Source organism: Borostomias antarcticus (assembly GCF_949987555.1).
Source record: "Borostomias antarcticus genome assembly, chromosome: 8".
NCBI lineage: Eukaryota > Metazoa > Chordata > Actinopteri > Stomiiformes > Stomiidae > Borostomias > Borostomias antarcticus.
In genome coordinates, this window is record NC_140241.1 from 4332682 (window position 1) to 4351525 (window position 18844).

General features: G+C 48.5%; 1 protein-coding gene across 1 annotated transcript; it reads left to right on the forward strand.

Moving 5' to 3' along the window:
• Positions 1-733: 733 nt before the first annotated feature.
• dpy19l1l (dpy-19-like 1, like (H. sapiens)) lies at positions 734-17174 on the forward strand (the record flags this gene model as incomplete). Its single annotated transcript, XM_084442031.1, has 22 exons — positions 734-959; positions 2085-2109; positions 2221-2308; positions 2394-2531; positions 2629-2749; positions 4020-4113; positions 4305-4362; positions 6075-6166; positions 7187-7286; positions 8061-8138; positions 8802-8888; positions 9471-9527; positions 9618-9698; positions 9834-9935; positions 11028-11099; positions 11774-11844; positions 11944-11968; positions 14563-14682; positions 14800-14974; positions 15465-15564; positions 16434-16559; positions 16813-17174. 22 exons carry the CDS (start codon positions 734-736, stop codon positions 16982-16984), a joined length of 2208 nt encoding a protein of 735 aa, XP_084298157.1. The 3' UTR covers positions 16985-17174.
• Between the last annotated feature and the right edge of the window lie 1670 nt (positions 17175-18844).

Below are 18844 nucleotides of genomic sequence, written 5' to 3' on the forward strand. Positions count from 1 at the left end.
TTTTGGAAAATGGCTGCCATTGCAGCCATGGGACAAATATGAGAGGGCCCTACTTCTAAAAAATCTTCCTTAGGGGATGCTCTAACAGTGTGCCAAAGCTCATGCTTTTATCATCAATTATACAACTGTTAGTTGTGGTTCTTGATTCTGATTGGCTGGAAGCCGTGTTAAAATACTTTGTAACACACACCTGGGACCGCATATCATTCCATTTTCAGTATTAATGCACCTCCCATTTAATCCAATGCATTGTAGTTGTTGTTGTTGCTTGGCAACCCATTTGTTAGGGGAACTATTTTGCTCCGCGGAATTGAGGGAATGATGCTTCGTTTTGAATAAATGTTAATATTTTACATTGCTGTGTGTTTATTTTATTTTACTCCGCTTCGCGTCGTGCCTAACAACGCCCCCTAGCTGTTATAAAATCACCATAACACACGGCCTCTCGTGGTTTATCGCTTAATGCACAATTCATTCCTATATTGCGCATATCCGCCGGGCTATACTGTCTCGCGCACGCTGGGTTTGACAATAACAAACTGACATCCGTGTAGCCATGGTTACTCAAAACCGAGGGACCGTGTGTAGTAGCTTGTTAACTCCAGCTGGGGGCGAAGCTCCATAAGACTTGTGCGGAGCTGAGAGTGAACTAACTGAGCATCCTCTCAGGTAAAGGGAGAGAAGTCTGAGCTGTGGTTCGAGGAACACATGAGCTCCCTAACTCAAGTAAAAGATGGTAAAACCCAGGAAAGAAAACTCGAAGGATCCAGCTCCAGCACAGGGCGGCAGAGACCGGAGTCCGCTGAAGCCCGGCTCTGGGAAAAGTACCGTTAGACGGACGTGCAGAGATGGCAAAGGCGCCCATTCCGGCGAGAATAAGAATGGATTGTTCTCTGGGGCTTCATTCATCGGAAGCAAGCTTGGGCTCACCCCGTTTGCTTTCTTTACCCTGGTCCTGGGTACGTGCCAGCGCCATTGGAGATAGCCTGATAACGGGAGATGGCTAGCGACGATAGCTTGCTAGCTAGCTAGCTAACGTCAGCTAGTGAATTAGCCAGCAAGTTAGCTAGCGTTAGCCAGCTAACTAGCAGCTCCCTGTGTAACTGTGGCAGGTTCCGTCTGTGCTGCCAGCTAGAGCCAGCCAGTTATCAGACCGATGGATTAACGTTAATTTGGCTCTGATTAGCCATCACAATGCTCACTGTAGCTAGTAGTAAGTTAAAGGAGTAGTAAAGGGAAAATGCATGTTTAGCCCTGTTTTAAGGTTACTTATGATCATATACAATGGTTCAGATCAAAACGTTGACAAAACTAGCACTTTTGAGAAAGTCTGATAATTGCTCTACCACCGTTTAGGTCATGGATGTGGGTGGGCACCTTGAAAAATCATTGAAAAACATGTTAAACTCTCGATTTCAAAGACAAGAAGCTCATGGAGGGGGTAATTGGTGTCCGTTGGTGTTCTGACATCAAATTCGCCGCAAAGTATGAATCCTGTAGGGTTTTATTGATCATTTTATGAAATCCATTGACTTGTATTGAAGCGACAGTTGTAGATGTGTAGATCAATCCGCAGAGGGGATTCAGGAAGCGGAACTACTTACGGTAGCTATTGTTATTGTTTATGTTGCAAGGCTACCTAGTTTGCGGAAGTTTACACAAGTATGTGCTGCGACTAAATAGTTCTATGCTAAATATTTAAAAAAGCCTTTCCAGATGAAGAATCTTACTTTATGGCGAATTATATGTCAGAACGCCATCTAACACCTCTGTGAGTTTCTTGTCTTTGAAATTGAGAGTTTAACATTTTTTTGGAATTATTTTTCAAGGTGCCCACCCACATCCATTGTATGACCAAAACGGTGGTAGAGCAATTATCAGACTTTCTCAAAAGTGCTAGTTTTGTCAACGTTTTGATCTGAACCATTGTATATGATCATAAGTAACCTTAAAACAGGGCTAAACATGCATTTTCCCTTTACTACTCCTTTAAGTTAGATAGCTAGCTAAAGATTTGGTAGTGATGGACTGTTACCAGCTAGCTAACGTTAATGTTTAAAGTTATCCGTCTTGTTTCCACACAGCTGCCTTTGCTGGATATCTCCATTGGTAAGAAGTCTGCAACCTGCTGTTCAATTCCGGTGCCTTAATGCATGATGCCATAACAAGGTTACAAAGCGGATGCATATTTAAGCTGAAAGGCTTCCTCAATGTTTGTAGGTACCATCTGTCATACCTCTTCGAGAATGACAGACATTTTTCGCACCTCTCAGGCTTGGAGAAGGAGATGGCTTTTCGGACAGAAATGGTTCGTCGGAATTCCTGAGTGTACTTTGTTCTTTCCTTTAGTTTGTATATATCTGAGTTACATATATGATGCTATCATGTTTCAGGGCCTATACTACTCCTATTTCAAGACAATCATCGAGGCTCCATCCTACTTCAGCGGCCTTGATCTGGTCATGAACGACCGTCTCACAGAATACCCGCTTGTGATAAACACCCTGAAGCGGTTCAATCTATATCCGGAGGTACAGGAGACACCCATGAAAGATAGCAGGCAAAAAAGCACTCTGCTGGCAAGACATAAGACTTTGTGACACATTCCCCCTCTCTCCTGCTTCCCAGGTGGTCCTAGCCAGCTGGTACAGGATCTACACTGGTACAATGGACTTCTTTGGAATCCACACTAAGATGTGTTGGTCCATCAACAGAGGGGATGGGTTGGCCCCTGTCGACAGCTGTGAAGGTACAATGGTAGTCTAGTGAAAAGTCTGGACACACAAACACACTTTCTCTCTCTCTTTCACACAAGCCCCCCCCCCCCCCCCACCTCTCTCTCTCTCTCTCTCTCTCTCTCTCTCTCTTGCTCTGCAGTCCATGGTAGGCTAGTCTCGCGAGCCAGACGAGTCGACTTCCGGCCCGGACTGTCAACGACGTAGAAATTTTGATGAAGGAAGTTGGGGGAAAAAACGGACGGATATCCCATCAAAATTCCGTAGAGAGTAGTAGACAGTCCGGACCGGAAATGATGAGTTTTTTTAAGAACTTCCTTTTACAAATTCTAAGCGGCTGAAGTCCAGACTCTCTCCTCCGTAGAGAGTCTGGCTCCGAGACTAATGGTAGGCCTACAGAGGAGCAACAATCAACAGGAAGTATCCTAGCCACGGAAATGTTTGTTTTAGTATGTAGGCTACTCTGCTGAAACTTAGAAAGGTCAAGCCTCGTTGATGAGGCAGTCTCCTGCCTGAGGGGAGTGACACGAAGAGGTTATGGTCAGGGAGGGAGGGGTTGGCCGCAATCTTCCTGGCCCGCTACCTGGAGTTGTACAGGACCAGGAGGGAGGGCAGGTTGCAGCCGATCACCTTCTCTGCAGATCAGATGACACGCTGCAGTCTGGCTCTGTGCTTGGCTGTAGCGGCAGAGTACCAGATGGTGATGGAGGAGGTGAGGATGGACTCGATGAGGGAGGTGTAGAAGAGGAACATAATTTTCTTAAGGTAGTCTGAATTTCTTCAGCTGCCCCAAGAAGTTTAGTCTTTAGTTAGTTTAGTTTAGCTGGTGTTTAGTTCCCATTTGAGTTCCCAGGAGATAGTGGTGAGGGAGGTTTTTCTCATTCATTGATCGAGGTCGAGTGTTTCTCCACATCTGTGTCAGTTGGTTTCAGTTAGGGTTTACAAAAGTACAGTAACACTTTTAAGTGAAGGGGAGAAAGTAAAGTCTCTGTGCGTTACTGTTCCTCTAATCTATATGCACACACCTCTACTGTTACCTTCTCCAATACCGGCGTGCCTGCACTGTTTGACACTCCCAATAATCCTGATCTTCAATGGTTCCTGTTGGTATGAAAAAAGAGATTGACCCCCATCAAGAAGCCACAATAGTCTACCGGCTGAAAGGCTCCCTCTCCCTCTCCCTCTCCCTCTCCCTCTCCCTCTCCCTCTCCCTCTCCCTCTCCCTCTCCCTCTCCCTCTCCCTCTCCCTCTCCCTCTCCCTCTCTCCCTCCCTCTCTCCCTCAGGTATGGGTGACCCGGCTTACTTCTACGTCTCCTTTGTGTTCTTCCTGAATGGCCTGATGATGAGCTTGTTCTTCCTCTATGGAACCTATCTCAGGTACCTCAGCAGTCCCTCAGCCATCAACCACACACAGACTAGAATGAGATTTACTGGGACAATGTCCACAGTTTCTAGTGACATAGGTGCACTTGGAAGAAATAGTCTCCTGTAACTCTTTTTTTTTTTTCTCACCTCCTACAGTACCTTAATTTCCTTTCTTCGTTTCTCTCTTCTTTCACTCTCTGCAGCGGTAGCCACCTGGGAGGCACAGTCACCGTCCTGTGTTTCTTCTTCAACCATGGAGAGGTGAGTAACACACACACACACACACCAGCCGCCCTTGTGTGTGTGTGTGTGTGTGTGTGTGTGTGTGTGTGCTTCCCACTGCTGGCCAATGCAGTCAGCACCTATTCTTCACGGATCAATACACTGACATTTCAATCACACACTCTGCTCCTCAACACACCCAGCCCCGCTCCTCAACACACCCAGCTCCTCAACACACCCAGCCCTGCTCCTCAACACACCCAGCTCCTCAACACACCCAGCCCTGCTCCTCAACACACCCAGCCCTGCTCCTCCACACACCCAGCCCTGCTCCTCAACACACCCAGCCCCGCTCCTCAACACACCCAGCCCTGCTCCTCAACACACCCAGCCCTGCTCCTCAACACACCCAGCCCTGCTCCTCAACACACCCAGCCCCGCTCCTCAACACACCCAGCCCCGCTCCTCAACACACCCAGCCCCGCTCCTCAACACACCCAGCCCCGCTCCTCAACACACCCAGACCTGCTCCTCAACACACCCAGCCCTGCTCCTCAACACACCCAGCCCCGCTCCTCAACACACCCAGCCCTGCTCCTCAACACACCCAGCCCCGCTCCTCAACACACCCAGCCCTGCTCCTCAACACACCCAGCCCTGCTCCTCAACACACCCAGCCCCGCTCCTCAACACACCCAGCCCTGCTCCTCAACACACCCAGCCCCGCTCCTCAACACACCCAGCCCCGCTCCTCAACACACCCAGCCCCGCTCCTCAACACACCCAGCCCTGCTCCTCAACACACCCAGCCCTGCTCCTCAACACACCCAGCCCCGCTCCTCAACACACCCAGCCCCGCTCCTCAACACACCCAGCCCCGCTCCTCAACACACCCAGCCCTGCTCCTCAACACACCCAACCCCGCTCCTCAACACACCCAGCCCTGCTCCTCAACACACCCAGCCCTGCTCCTCAACACACCCAGCCCCGCTCCTCAACACACCCAGCCCTGCTCCTCAACACACCCAGCCCTGCTCCTCAACACACCCAGCCCTGCTCCTCAACACACCCAGCCCTGCTCCTCAACACACCCAGCCCCGCTTCTCAACACACCCAGCCCTGCTCCTCAACACACCCAGACCCGCTCCTCAACACACCCAGCTCCTCAACACACCCAGCCCCGCTTCTCAACACACCCAGCCCCGCTCCTCAACACACCCAGCCCTGCTCCTCAACACACCCAGACCAGCTCCTCAACACACCCAGACCTGCTCCTCAACACACCCAGCCCTGCTCCTCAACACACCCAGCCCCGCTCCTCAACACACCCAGCCCCACTCCTCAACACACCCAGCCCCGCTCCTCAACACACCCAGCCCCGCTCCTCAACACACCCAGCCCTGCTCCTCAACACACCCAGCCCCGCTCCTCAACACACCCAGCCCCGCTCCTCAACACACCCAGCCCTGCTCCTCAACACACCCAGCCCTGCTTCTCAACACACCCAGCCCTGCTTCTCAACACACCCACTCGGTTCTTCCACCTCCTGCTTCCTCAGTGGGTTTTTTACATTGTAGGAGGGCATCTGTAATTAAGCATTTGGCTAGCAGTGGTGTGAATTAATTGATTTGTTGTGGTGCATAGGAGTGTATACAGATATCTTGGCAATTGTCATTTATTACATTTTGTTTCTGGAAATCACCTCCCACGCAACTATATATACTGTGTGTGTGTGTTCCCCTGTACCCAAGAGCACTCGGGTGATGTGGACTCCGCCTCTAAGAGAGAGCTTTGCCTACCCTTTCCTGGTCCTGCAGATGTGGCTGCTCACTTACATCCTCCGGTAACTACCATCCTTCCCTCCTCTCCTCCTCCGGTAACTACCATCCTTCCCTCCTCTCCTCCTCCGGTAACTACCATCCTTCCCTCCTCTCCTCCTCCGGTAACTACCATCCTTCCCTCCTCTCCTCCTCCGGTAACTACCATCCTTCCCTCCTCTCCTCCTCCGGTAACTACCATCCTTCCCTCCTCTCCTCCTCCAGTAACTACCATCCTTCCTTCCTCTCCTCCTCCAGTAACTACCATCCTTTATTCCTCTCCTCCTCCAGTAACTACCATCCTTCCCTCCTCCTCCTCCGGTAACTACCATCCTTCCTTCCTCTCCTCCTCCAGTAACTACCATCCTTCCTTCCTCTCCTCCTCCAGTAACTACCATCCTTCCCTCCTCTCCTCCTCCAGTAACTACCATCCTTCCTTCCTCTCCTCCTCCAGTAACTACCATCCTTTATTCCTCTCCTCCTCCAGTAACTACCATCCTTCCTTCCTCTCCTCCTCCAGTAACTACCATCCTTCCCTCCTCTCCTCCTCCAGTAACTACCATCCTTCATTCCTCTCCTCCTCCAGTAACTACCATCCTTCCCTCCTCTCCTCCTCCAGTAACTACCATCCTTCCCTCCTCTCCTCCTCCAGTAACTACCATCCTTCCCTCCTCTCCTCCTCCAGTAACTACCATCCTTCCCTCCTCTCCTCCTCCAGTAACTACCATCCTTCCCCCCTCTCCTCCTCTGGTAACTACCATCCTTCCCTCCTCTCCTCCTCCGGTAACTACCATCCTTCCCTCCTCTCCTCCTCCGGTAACTACCATCCTTCCCTCCTCTCCTCCTCTCTCTTTCCCTCCATCCCCAAACCTCTATCCCAGTCAGCTTGTAGCTGCCTTGTTATGAGCTGGCTGTATAAACAACTTTGTATATGCCAAGTTAAAGAGTGTTAGTACCTGCTGGTGTTAACATGTTCTTATAGATATTGTGGCGTTGGAGTTGGTGTGTTTATATGTGATGTGTTGTCCCTCATCTCTGTCTCCCAGGACCAAGAGCCCAGGCAGGAAGGCCATGGTGGCACTGGGGGTCTCCTGTCTCTTCTTCATGCTGCCCTGGCAGTTTGCCCAGTTCGTACTGCTCACTCAGGTCAGAGAGAGAGAGAGAGAGAGAGAGGGAGGGAGAGGGAGGGAGAGAGAGGGAGAGAGTGGGAGGGAGGGAGGGAGAGAGAGAGGGAGGGAGGGAGAGTGTTACAGACATAGAGATACAAGGGAGGGAGGCTGAAGATAGAGAGCCTAACTTAGGAGAACAGGAGTGAAAGACAGACGCCTAGCAACCGTTAGCGGAGAGAGTTGCCAGGGTCCCTCAGCTAGAAACTGTTTCCAATAACGACCTGAACAGCCACTCAAGTGCTCAAAAACCTTTAGAATCCATTTACCATGTCTAAGGTTGTCTGGGAGACCAGACGTAGATCAACCCAATATCAACCAAGTAATGTCTCCAATGGAGATTATTTTTTGAGTTCAAGACCTATGTTTATATTGTAAAACTTAAATTAATAGCCCAGGCTTTTATTTGCTTCAATCACTGAACTCAACCAGCCTATATTTGGAAAATCAATGTTTATTTAAACCAGTATGAATATTACTATTTTACTATTACTATAAAAATGTGTCTATCAGATAATAAATTATTATTATCTTATAATTAGGAAAACCGGGCTTCTAACTGAGACTTTATTTGTCAAAACGTGTAGCCACGCCCGGTGAGTAAAAGGGACTCACCATCTATTTTTACGATGTCTGTCCATAACCACTCCATAAACCAGGTTAGTTTTATTGTGTGGGGAAAGAATAGAATAAACGTCCTTCCTCTAACAGTGACTAATCCAGAGAGATGGTGGGTGGGCTGTCTGTGTTTCAGGTGGCCTCCCTGTTTGCCTCCTACATCCTGGGGTACCTGAGTCCCTCCAAGATGCAGTCCCTCCTGGTCACACACATGGTGAATACCTGCCACACAAACGCTGATCATGTCCACAGACACATTATCAGTATAATGTTAATGTTGTCACCTGAGCCCAACAAAGACTAGCTGGACAGGCTGCAAAAGGGGGAGGACATCTGGACAGAATTTGTTATCACCTTAGGTAACACCTTTTCAAATGAGTATCATTAGGACAATTCAGTTAGGACAATAATTATTTTTTGCTATTATCACCCTACATTGCCTGCACAGTAGGTTTGTGTGCGGTGGTAAATGGTGGTCATATTCCCTGGAGGAACAGCGATGACATCCAATAGTTAACGTGGGTTTGGAAGCGTAAGTGAAATGGAAAGTGTCCGCTATGTTTTTCTTTCCGCAAGTTTTCCGCCCCTGGATATGACCTTCTATTCTATAGCAACAAACAGCGAGCCTAGCAACCTAAACTAATGCTCTGGTAACTATCCGAGACCTATTGAATCACTAGTAACTATCTCAGACCTGTGGAATCACTAGTAACTATCAGACCTGTGGAATCACTAGTAACTATCTCAGACCTGTGGAATCACTAGTAACTATCTCAGACCTGTGGAATCACTCAAGTAATTATCATCAGTAGGCAGGTATATACAGTACTGTACTGCGCCAACAATACAACAGACCTCCACCCCACTGTGTCTCTAGGTAGCGCTGGCCGTGTGCTTTGTTCTGATGTTTGGCAACGGCATGCTGCTGACCTCCTTCTACGCCTCCTCGCTGGTCTCCATCTGGGTGAGTGGGAGCGTTCTACATCCTGGCGGCACCAACAATTTGGCTGTAGCCCTGTTATGAGTTCACACTACATGATTTTAGTCTGATTTCCCACTCAACGCCAAGATTTTTGAAATCGCAAAAGCCCCAGCTCGGAGGCCAATCGTAGCACACTCCAGTGAGCGCGGATCGTGGAGTGTGAACTGCATACTGCAGGATCCTGGTAGTAATTCTTAAAGAGGAGAGTTTTGAGCCTGTGGCGAAAGATGGGCAGCAACTCTGCTGTCCTGACGTCAGTGGGCAGTTCATTCCACCACTGAAGAAATACTGCATTCCCCCCCCCCCTATTGCAGAATTGTAATATGTCCAGACAGACCTGTCTCCGGCGCTGGCACAGCGTAAACGAGGTGTGGAGATAGGTCTGGCTATGCGAGACTAGTAAAGTACCAGTAAATACACAAAACATCAGAGGTCTACAAAGAGCAAAGAGTATATACTGGTGTTAAATACCCCAGTAGTGTGTTCGTGGGGTATTAACTGTCTGGTAGGCTAAGCCATCATGTGATGTCATAATGAACATGGAGAGTTCCTTCCTGTTTGCAGGCGATAATCGCGCTCAGAGACCAATTCAATACCTTCAGACCTGGCCTGGTGACATGGGTAAGGGGACACTGGACCATAATATAGTGACATTGTATGTGTGTGTGTGTGTGTGTGTCAGTGTGTTTTATCCTGTTTGTGATCTTACAGATCATGCAGGGTCTGGCATGGGTCGTCTCCATGGTCATCCTTAAATTAATGATGTCAGCCATCTTTGGAGCTTCAGATGACGTAAGTCACATAAAAATGGGGTTCATTTTTCCCAACTGTTAACACATTTGGTACCATTCTCAAAGTGTAAATTGTCACTAAAAAGCCATCATCAACTCACAAAATGGAAAACCGAGTATCTCTCTCTTTATGCAGGCTCACATCAGCGGATTGATCAAGTCCAAGTTCACCAGCTACAAGGACTTCCACACTCTGATGTACACCTGTGCTGCTGAGTTTGACTTCATGGAGATTGAGGTGTGAGACATGTTTTTACTGCCATGAGACACATGATGAGCTCTCACTTAACTACAACCATAGAAAAGACAGATCATTTACCCCAGTTTGACATTGAACAATCAATCAATCAATCAAAGCTTTATTTGTATAGCGCATTTCATACCCAGAGGCAACACAATGCGCTTTACAGAGAACAAGGGAGGTGGGCATACGACCCACTCTCTACATATTCCAGAGGGAAGCAAAAAAACAGTAATCACCCGGGGGCCAGATAAGTGAGCTGTAAAAAATCTTCCCTGACCCCTCTCAACAAGGCGATCGAGCAAGCTCCAGGAGTATGTTTGTCTACCGGCTAAGAACATTTATGAAGCAATACATTGCATTGAATTACATTTCAGAGTGAGAGAGGCTAAAAACATCATAGGGGAGAGAATATTCTACGGACATGCTACATCATCCACAGTAGACACAGGGGTATCTATCGGACTTCGTGAGGTCTGCTGGTGACAGTGGGGCATCCACTGAACCTGGTTAGAAGATAGGAGGGAGAGAGAGAGGCACCAGGGAGAGGGAAGGCAGAGGGAAGGCAGAGCAGGGTTAGTAGCACATAGAGTCATTCAGACCACACAGACACACTCCGAACAATATGGCTGGGTTGCACTCACTGCAGGGCTTGGTATTTGAAATGATGTAATCTGGTTTGCTTGCAACATGTCACTCCCTACTGAAAATGTAAATATTGACAGTGAGTGTCAAACATAAGAGTAGATGTTCAGATTGTAGATGTTGCAAGACACATGTTCTCTGCCGGCTAGATGCATACATACTGTACACACACACACACACACACACTTGCATACAAACAAACAGTACATACATTCATTTATTTAATACATACATCCATATCAGTCCATCCCTCCCTCCCTCCCTCCCACATTGTTGAATGTATGTGTTGAAATAGCGTGGCGCCAAATCATGTCCATAGACGTGGCAGCTCATCTTGTAAAGGTCATGAATGAGGCATCACTCATGAATGAGGTATCGTGTGCATGTGTTCGGTATGGATGACAACAAGACCTAAATCTGACTTTTGAATGCTTCTCCTTGCAGACCCCCGTGCGCTACATTAAGACTCTGCTGCTCCCTGTCAACATGCTGGTGCTTACAGTCATCGCTGGAAGGGTAAAGACTCGCATCTGTTCACCACACGCACACACACAAGACATACACACACACACACACATATAAAACACACACAACACACATACACCACTGTAGTCGGGCAGCGGTGAAATGACACTTGTCCTGTATTAGTTCCGTGTCGGACATGCACATCAGTGTCAAACTGTCACATCCGAGGTGGCTCCAATGCCTGAGGAGAGTTGTCCAGAAATATCTGTGAATCGAGATTCCACAACCTTGTCCAAATATGACAGTTTAATCAGAGTATGCTTGTCGAATACCTCGCCAGTAACAGAACCCGCGCCATTCTGATGACGCATGACATGCTTTATGAGTTTGTAGAGAGCTGTTGATTACGCTAAGTTCAGACCAAAAAGCCCACTGTGAACTGGCCTCTAGAACTACCTGTTGTAGATGGCGTTCACACAGCGGGGTAAGCCCCCCCCCCACACACACACCCGCGCACAGAGGGACAGTGGCCTACAAGTGACTCGCCCGTCTATATATGCTATATCGTAGGAGGTGAGAAAATAACTCATCCTCGGATTTCTGTTCATGGGGGAAATTATTTTCTCTAGCAGATGTCTTAGTTGTCTTAGAGTATTCAGAGTAGCACTTTCGCTGAGTGTCTGTGTTTTCGTGACACAGTTTGTCCCTCCTCTCTCCCCGTCCAGGCCATCCAGGATGTCTGGAGAGAAGGAGAGAGGAAGCCGGGCAAATCAGCAGACGATGACGAGTTGGAGCAGTGAGTACTTGAGGCCCTTAAGACACTTTCCCGTTGACATTCATGTCCATTCACACATTACAGCAGAGCTTGACATTCATGTTTGTTGTCCCTTTGCAGGCCTGAAATGTTGGCCAAAGGAGAGGTAAGCAAACAGGATATTTCCCAAATGGTACTGGCTTGTGCACGGTCCACGGTAATAATGATCCCACCCACAGACACTCTCACACTCAAACACGGACGCAGACTTTGCACTTTGCACTTTGCACTTTCGAAGTCGAACTTTCAGCCTGCCTTGGCAGTCCGCCATCTAGTAACAGACTTTATCCACACACTGGATGGTCTCTGGTCAGTCTGACTTGGCAGTCCGTCATGTAGTAACAGACTTCATACACACACTGGATGGTCTCTGGTCAGTCTATGTCCTCTTATGTGTGCTTCTCTCACCATCCACCAACCACAATTATATCACTGTTCATTTTCCTTTCTCGTTATTTATAGTCGTGTATCTTCTCACATTACAGTAATTATCACGGTAATAATCATCAAAGAGATGTTTATTACCTTCCATCATTATTTGAAATGGAGGACAGTTTCCTCCCAGGCTGTAAACTGAATCCATTACCTGTTTTAGCCGTCTCATCTTTTCAGTTTTTATGTCAGCCACTCCTCCTCTCCCTCTCTCTCTCCCTGCACCCCTCCTCCATGTCTCCTCTCTCTCCCTGCACCCCTCCTCCATGTCTCCTCTTTCTCCCTGCACCCCTCCTCCATGTCTCCTCTTTCTCCCTTCACCCCTCCTCCATGTCTCCTCTTTCTCCCTTCACCCCTCTCCTCTTTCTCCCTTCACCCCTCCTCCATGTCTCCTCTTTCTCCCTTCACCCCTCTCCTCTTTCTCCCTTCACCCCTCCTCCATGTCTCCTCTTTCTCCCTTCACCCCTCTCCTCTTTCTCCCTTCACCCCTCCTCCATGTCTCCTCTTTCTCCCTTCACCCCTCCTCCATGTCTCCTCTTTCTCCCTTCAGCCCTCCTCCATGTCTCCTCTCTCTCCCTGCACCCCTCTTCCATGTCTCCTCTTTCTCCCTTCACCCCTCCTCCATGTCTCCTCTTTCTCCCTTCACCCCTCCTCCTTGTCTCCTCTTTCTCCCTTCACCCCTCCTTCATGTCTCCTCTCTCTCTCTACTCATCCCTCCTCCATGTCTCCTCTCTCTCTCTCTTCACCCCTCCTCCATGTCTCCTCTTTCTCCCTTCACCCCTCCTCCATGTCTCCTCTCTCTCTCTACTCATCCCTCCTCCATGTCTCCTCTTTCTCTCTTCAGCCCTCCTCCATGTCTCCTCTTTCTCTCTTCACCCCTCCTCCATGTCTCCTCTTTCTCTCTTCACCCCTCCTCCATGTCTCCTCTTTCTCTCTTCACCCCTCCTCCATGTCTCCTCTTTCTCTCTCTCCTCACCCCTCCTCCTTGTCTCCTCTCTCTCTCTACTCACCCCTCCTCCATGTCTCCTCTCTCTCTCTACTCACCCCTCCTCCATGTCTCCTCTCTCTCTCCTCACCCCTCCTCCTTGTCTCCTCTCTCTCTACTCACCCCTCCTCCTTGTCTCCTCTCTCTCTCTACTCACCCCTCCTCCATGTCTCCTCTCTCTCTCCTCACCCCTCCTCCATGTCTCCTCTCTCTCTCTACTCACCCCTCCTCCATGTCTCCTCTCTCTCTCTACTCACCCCTCCTCCATGTCTCCTCTCTCTCTCCTCACCCCTCCTCCTTGTCTCCTCTCTCTCTACTCACCCCTCCTCCTTGTCTCCTCTCTCTCTCTCTACTCACCCCTCCTCCATGTCTCCTCTCTCTCTACTCACCCCTCCTCCATGTCTCCTCTCTCTCTACTCACCCCTCCTCCTTGTCTCCTCTCTCTCTCTCCCTTCACCCCTCCTCCTTGTCTCCTCTCTCTCTCTCCTCACCCCTCCTCCATGTCTCCTCTCTCTCTACTCACCCCTCCTCCATGTCTCCTCTCTCTCTACTCACCCCTCCTCCATGTCTCCTCTCTCTCTCTCTCCTCACCCCTCCTCCATGTCTCCTCTCTCTCTCTCCCTTCACCCCTCCTCCTTGTCTCCTCTCTCTCTCTCCTCACCCCTCCTCCATGTCTCCTCTCTCTCTCTCCCTTCACCCCTCCTCCATGTCTCCTCTCTCTCTCTACTCACCCCTCCTCCATGTCTCCTCTCTCTCTACTCACCCCTCCTCCATGTCTCCTCTTTCTCTCTTCACCCCTCCTCCATGTCTCCTCTCTCTCTCTCCTCACCCCTCCTTCATGTCTCCTCTTTCTCCCTTCACCCCTCCTCCATGTCTCCTCTTTCTCCCTTCACCCCTCCTCCATGTCTCCTCTTTCTCCCTTCACCCCTCCTCCATGTCTCCTCTTTCTCCCTTCACCCCTCCTCCATGTCTCCTCTCTCTCTCTACTCACCCCTCCTTCATGTCTCCTCTTTCTCCCTTCACCCCTCCTCCATGTCTCCTCTTTCTCCCTTCACCCCTCCTCCATGTCTCCTCTCTCTCTCTACTCGTCCCTCCTCCATGTCTCCTCTCTCTCTCTCCTCACCCCTCCATGTCTCCTCTCTCCACCCTGTCTCTTTCCTTGACGTGGTTCTGTGTGGTTCCTTTCCTCTCAGCTGGTGTATCACGGTCATGGTTCTGTGTGGTTCCTTTCCTCTCAGCTGGTGTATCACGCTCGTGGTTCTGTGTGGTTCCTTTCCTCTCAGCTGGTGTATCACGGCCTCCAGCTGGTAGCGTTTGCTCTCCTGGCGGTTCTCATCATGCGTCTGAAGCTCTTCCTCACGCCCCACATGTGCCTCATGGCCTGCCTCCTCTGCTCCAGACAGGTCAGTCCCCTTCAGTACGGCGCACTGCCCGACCTCTGACACTACCACACTCCCGCCCGGCTCACGTGACGGGAAGATCATGTTTCGTCTATGTGTGTGTGTGTGTGTGTGTGTCAGTTGTTTGGCTGGGTCGGGGAGAAGGTCAAGCTTCAGTTCCTGGTCTTCTCCCTCCTGTCCGTCATGGCTGTCCAGGGCGTGACCAACCTGCAGGCCCAGTGGGGCATCATGGGAGAGTTCAGCAACCTGCCGCAGGAGCAGATGCTGGACTGGATCCGGGACAACACCCCGCCCAGTGAGTGACCCCGTCACCAACCGGGTGACTGTATAAACCATGTTAAGGAATTGCATAAGGCGGGATTCGATATCTCGCTACGACAAGCTCTCTCGCTTGTGAGTCAGACATACTTGGTGCTAATTTAAGGAGTGAGTTTAACCAACCGACTTTTAACCGCCACCATTATACCTGGGACACAAGGACATTTTTACTCGTTATTCGTTACTTCTGGAGGACCTCGAGTTGATCGAGTTCCTGTTCACTAGGCATTTGTGTAGATCTGACAGGATTGGATAAGGTGAAACAATATGGCGCAAGCTCCGTCTTCACTTCTGGCGAGGCAGAGAGCATAATAACATTACACCAACAGATTCTTTCAGATCTGTATAATCAGACTCTTAGAGTGTTGTGGGTGGATTGGGAAATGGGTTTGAACGGTCCTAAACCCTGCCGTTTTAAGTGTCGTCTTCTGATAAGTTGTTTTAGTTTGGCCCTGTGTGTGTTGCAGATGCTGTATTTGCTGGAGCTATGCCCACCATGGCCAGCGTGAAGCTGTCCGCCGGCCGGGCCGTGGTCAACCACCCCCACTACGAAGACGCAGGACTGAGGTGAGCGACGCACACGCCTTAGAATACCTGTTGTGGATTATTTTGTACGTTTTGTCTAAAGTCTAAAATATCAAAGACATATCAAAGTTCTTGAAGAAAAGTTCTAGAGTCTAGTCAAGTCTGATGCAAAGGAGTTTTAATGAGTTCAGCAGAGTTAACGGGACCCAAATATACTGGGGTCACATCCAGGTCTGTGGGTATATCTTAAAGTATTATTCAAGAAACATTGGCAGCTGGCCTGAACCAGTTTGAACTGGATACTGTACATATTTTTTTCCGAAATAAGGTCCCATGGGAAGGCTCTTCCGGCTTCCGCTTAGGAACTTTATACCATTATCTTTGGGTCCCCCTAGAGGAGATTTAAAAAATAAAAATAAAAATAAGTTTTTATTCTCAGTGTTATTCTGAGTACAAGTGCATATACACTGGACTAAAATATTGGGACACACCTCTTAATCATTGAATTCTGGTGTTTAATTCAGTCCCATTGCCATAGGTGTATAAAACCAAGCACCTAGCCATGCACTCTACAAACATTTGTGGAAGAATGTTTCGTTCTAAAGAGCTCACTGAATTGCAGCGTGGTTCTGTAATACGATGCCGCCGTTGCAACAAGTCAGTTCCAGAAGTTTCTTCCCTCCTAGATATTCCACAATCAACTCTAAGTGGTATTATTGATATGAACTTTCAGTGTGTTACAAAAAACTGGGTTCCACAAAAATCATCATCACTATGTGTTAAGCTAATATGAAAGCCCTTACCAGAGAATCGTGCCTTCAAAAAGCTTTTTTTATTAGCTTACAGAATCTATAATGTGCATTATCTTAACCTTTTTTCTAGTGCTGAGTGTCTCTGTCTTGCTCTGCCAGGGAGAGGACCAAGCTGGTGTACTCCATGTACAGTCGCAAGTCAGCCAAGGAAGTCCAGCGGAACCTGATGCAGCTGGAGGTGGACTATTTTGTCCTGGAGGACTCGTGGTGTACCCGTCGCACCAGGTGATGCCTGCGGGGGCCTCAATACTTCCGTTTACCTATCGGAACAAAGCATTTATCTATGACTGACTAACCTTGCTTGGTAGGTTTAAGATGTTTTGGTTAAGTATGTCCCTTAGCTGATGAGTTTGTCTCTCACTCTCTCTTTCCACCCCCCTCTGCTCTCATTTTCTCCCTCTCTCCTGTTTTCCCTCTATCCACCTTTGTCTATTACTACCACCCTTCCCTCTCTTTTCTCCTTCTGTCCATCTCCCAGGCCTGGCTGCAGCATGCCAGAGATCTGGGATGTGGAAGACCCCCAGAACGCTGGGAAAGTCCCCCTCTGCACTCTCATCTCCAGGGACTCCAGACCTCACTTCCACCCCGTCTTTAACAACAACGTGTACAAAGTCTTAAAGGTCCCCAAAGCAGCCAAAGATCCCAGATAACAGCAGGAACAACCCTTTTTAGCAACACCTTCTAGTATTTTCCACCAGCTCTGGTCTGGTGTGTTTTTATAAAGGATTTTACCCCAATTTGTTTTAGACGAGCCACTGCTGCTTTTGACTTTCCCCTGTAGTGAGGCTCTGTCACAAAACAGATGACTGTTAGGGTATGTGGACAGTGGGTATGGGGACAATGATGACTGATGGGGTATGGGGACAATGATGACTGATAGGGTATAGGGACAATGATGACTGATAGGGTATGGGGGCAGTAAGATGGACTGATAGGGTATGGGGACAATGATGATGGATAGGGTATGGGGACAATCAGGGGTGAAAATTAACTTTTTGGCTCACGGTGAGTCACCTGCCAAGGGGACTGTAGATGAAAAAATCTACCGGCCAAGTATATATTTTTTTCAGATAGCCTTCCGAAATGTAGTCCCCAATTGGAAATGTTACCTGCATTTGGCCGGTGGCAGGTGTTAATTTTCAGCCCTGGGGACAATGATGACTGATAGGGTATGGGGACAATGATGACTGATAGGGTATAGGGACAGTGATGACTGATAGGGTATGGGGACAATGATGACTGATAGGGTATGGGGACAGTGATGAGTGATAGGGTATGGGGACAGTGATGACTGATAGGGTATGGGGACAGTGATGACTGATAGGGTAGGGGGACAGTGATGACTGATAGGGTATGGGGACTAGTATTAAAGATCGATTCACAAAAATCTTCTCACCCTATCAGTTTTTTTCTCCCAAAGAATATTTTCGGATTTTATCCTGTTTTCGCAATTTTGTGCTTGGGATGTATTTCAGTGTTTCCTCTACCATTATGGGACCCCCTGTGTTTAACGAGTTACTGTATTCAATGGGTTACCACAGTCAAGTATTGAATCGGTGATCATCGATTTGAAATCAAATTGTGACCCCAAGAATCAAAATCGAATGGTAAGATCACTACCGATTCCCACGCCTAATGGGAACAGTGATGGCTGATGGGGGATGTAGTGTGTGACGTATCATGATCCTTCGGTTCCCTACTTGTGTTGGGACTTTTTATGACATCATGTTTAGACAGTTTTTGTTGTCCTTGGTATATTTTGTCCTAATGTTTGTCTAATGTGAAGCAATATCCTTTGCAAACTTGACAATGGTACATTCTACTGTGTACTGTATGCTCTATACATTATGGTATTATATTGATTTACAGTAGACAGTGTTACGTTCTGACCCAGTGATGCCATTGCCAAAGGAACATGTGATATTCCCAGTTGTGCTATGCTGAGACGAGAGAGGGACAGTCCCTGGAGTTAGTGTGTGGGGAGATGGAGGGACGCTACGTCACTCGTCCTCCCAGGAGAGGGGAAGTACCTCACCCTGTGAGGTGGAGGTGCACGGCAGGACCACAAAGACCACCAAGTGACCTCTCAACACCCACATCGTCACAATGTTCCACATTCACCTCGTCATATTGAGAAGTACTTCACACTTGGTAATCAATGTTAATAAAGGACCCATTGTGGTGCAGAATTATCCTAATAACATGTTTCAAATGTCATTAACTGTCACAAATCATGTTATAGAGATGGCTGCCATAACTAGCAATGGCAAACCATAGGTGCTTCTACACCTATTGCTGAGGTTTATGCATAATATACTGTACGTCACCCAGACTATTTGGCATGACCTCTGTCTATCCATTACTTGCCGCTACTACACACACACATGCAGAGTTAAGTCAGTTTGTGATGACAATTTAGTTTGAGGACTTATCTTGCTTTTTGCATTTGTTGCATTCACATTTTTATTCTCCATCACCCTGCGTATTAAGTCACAAAGTTGCACCAAGGG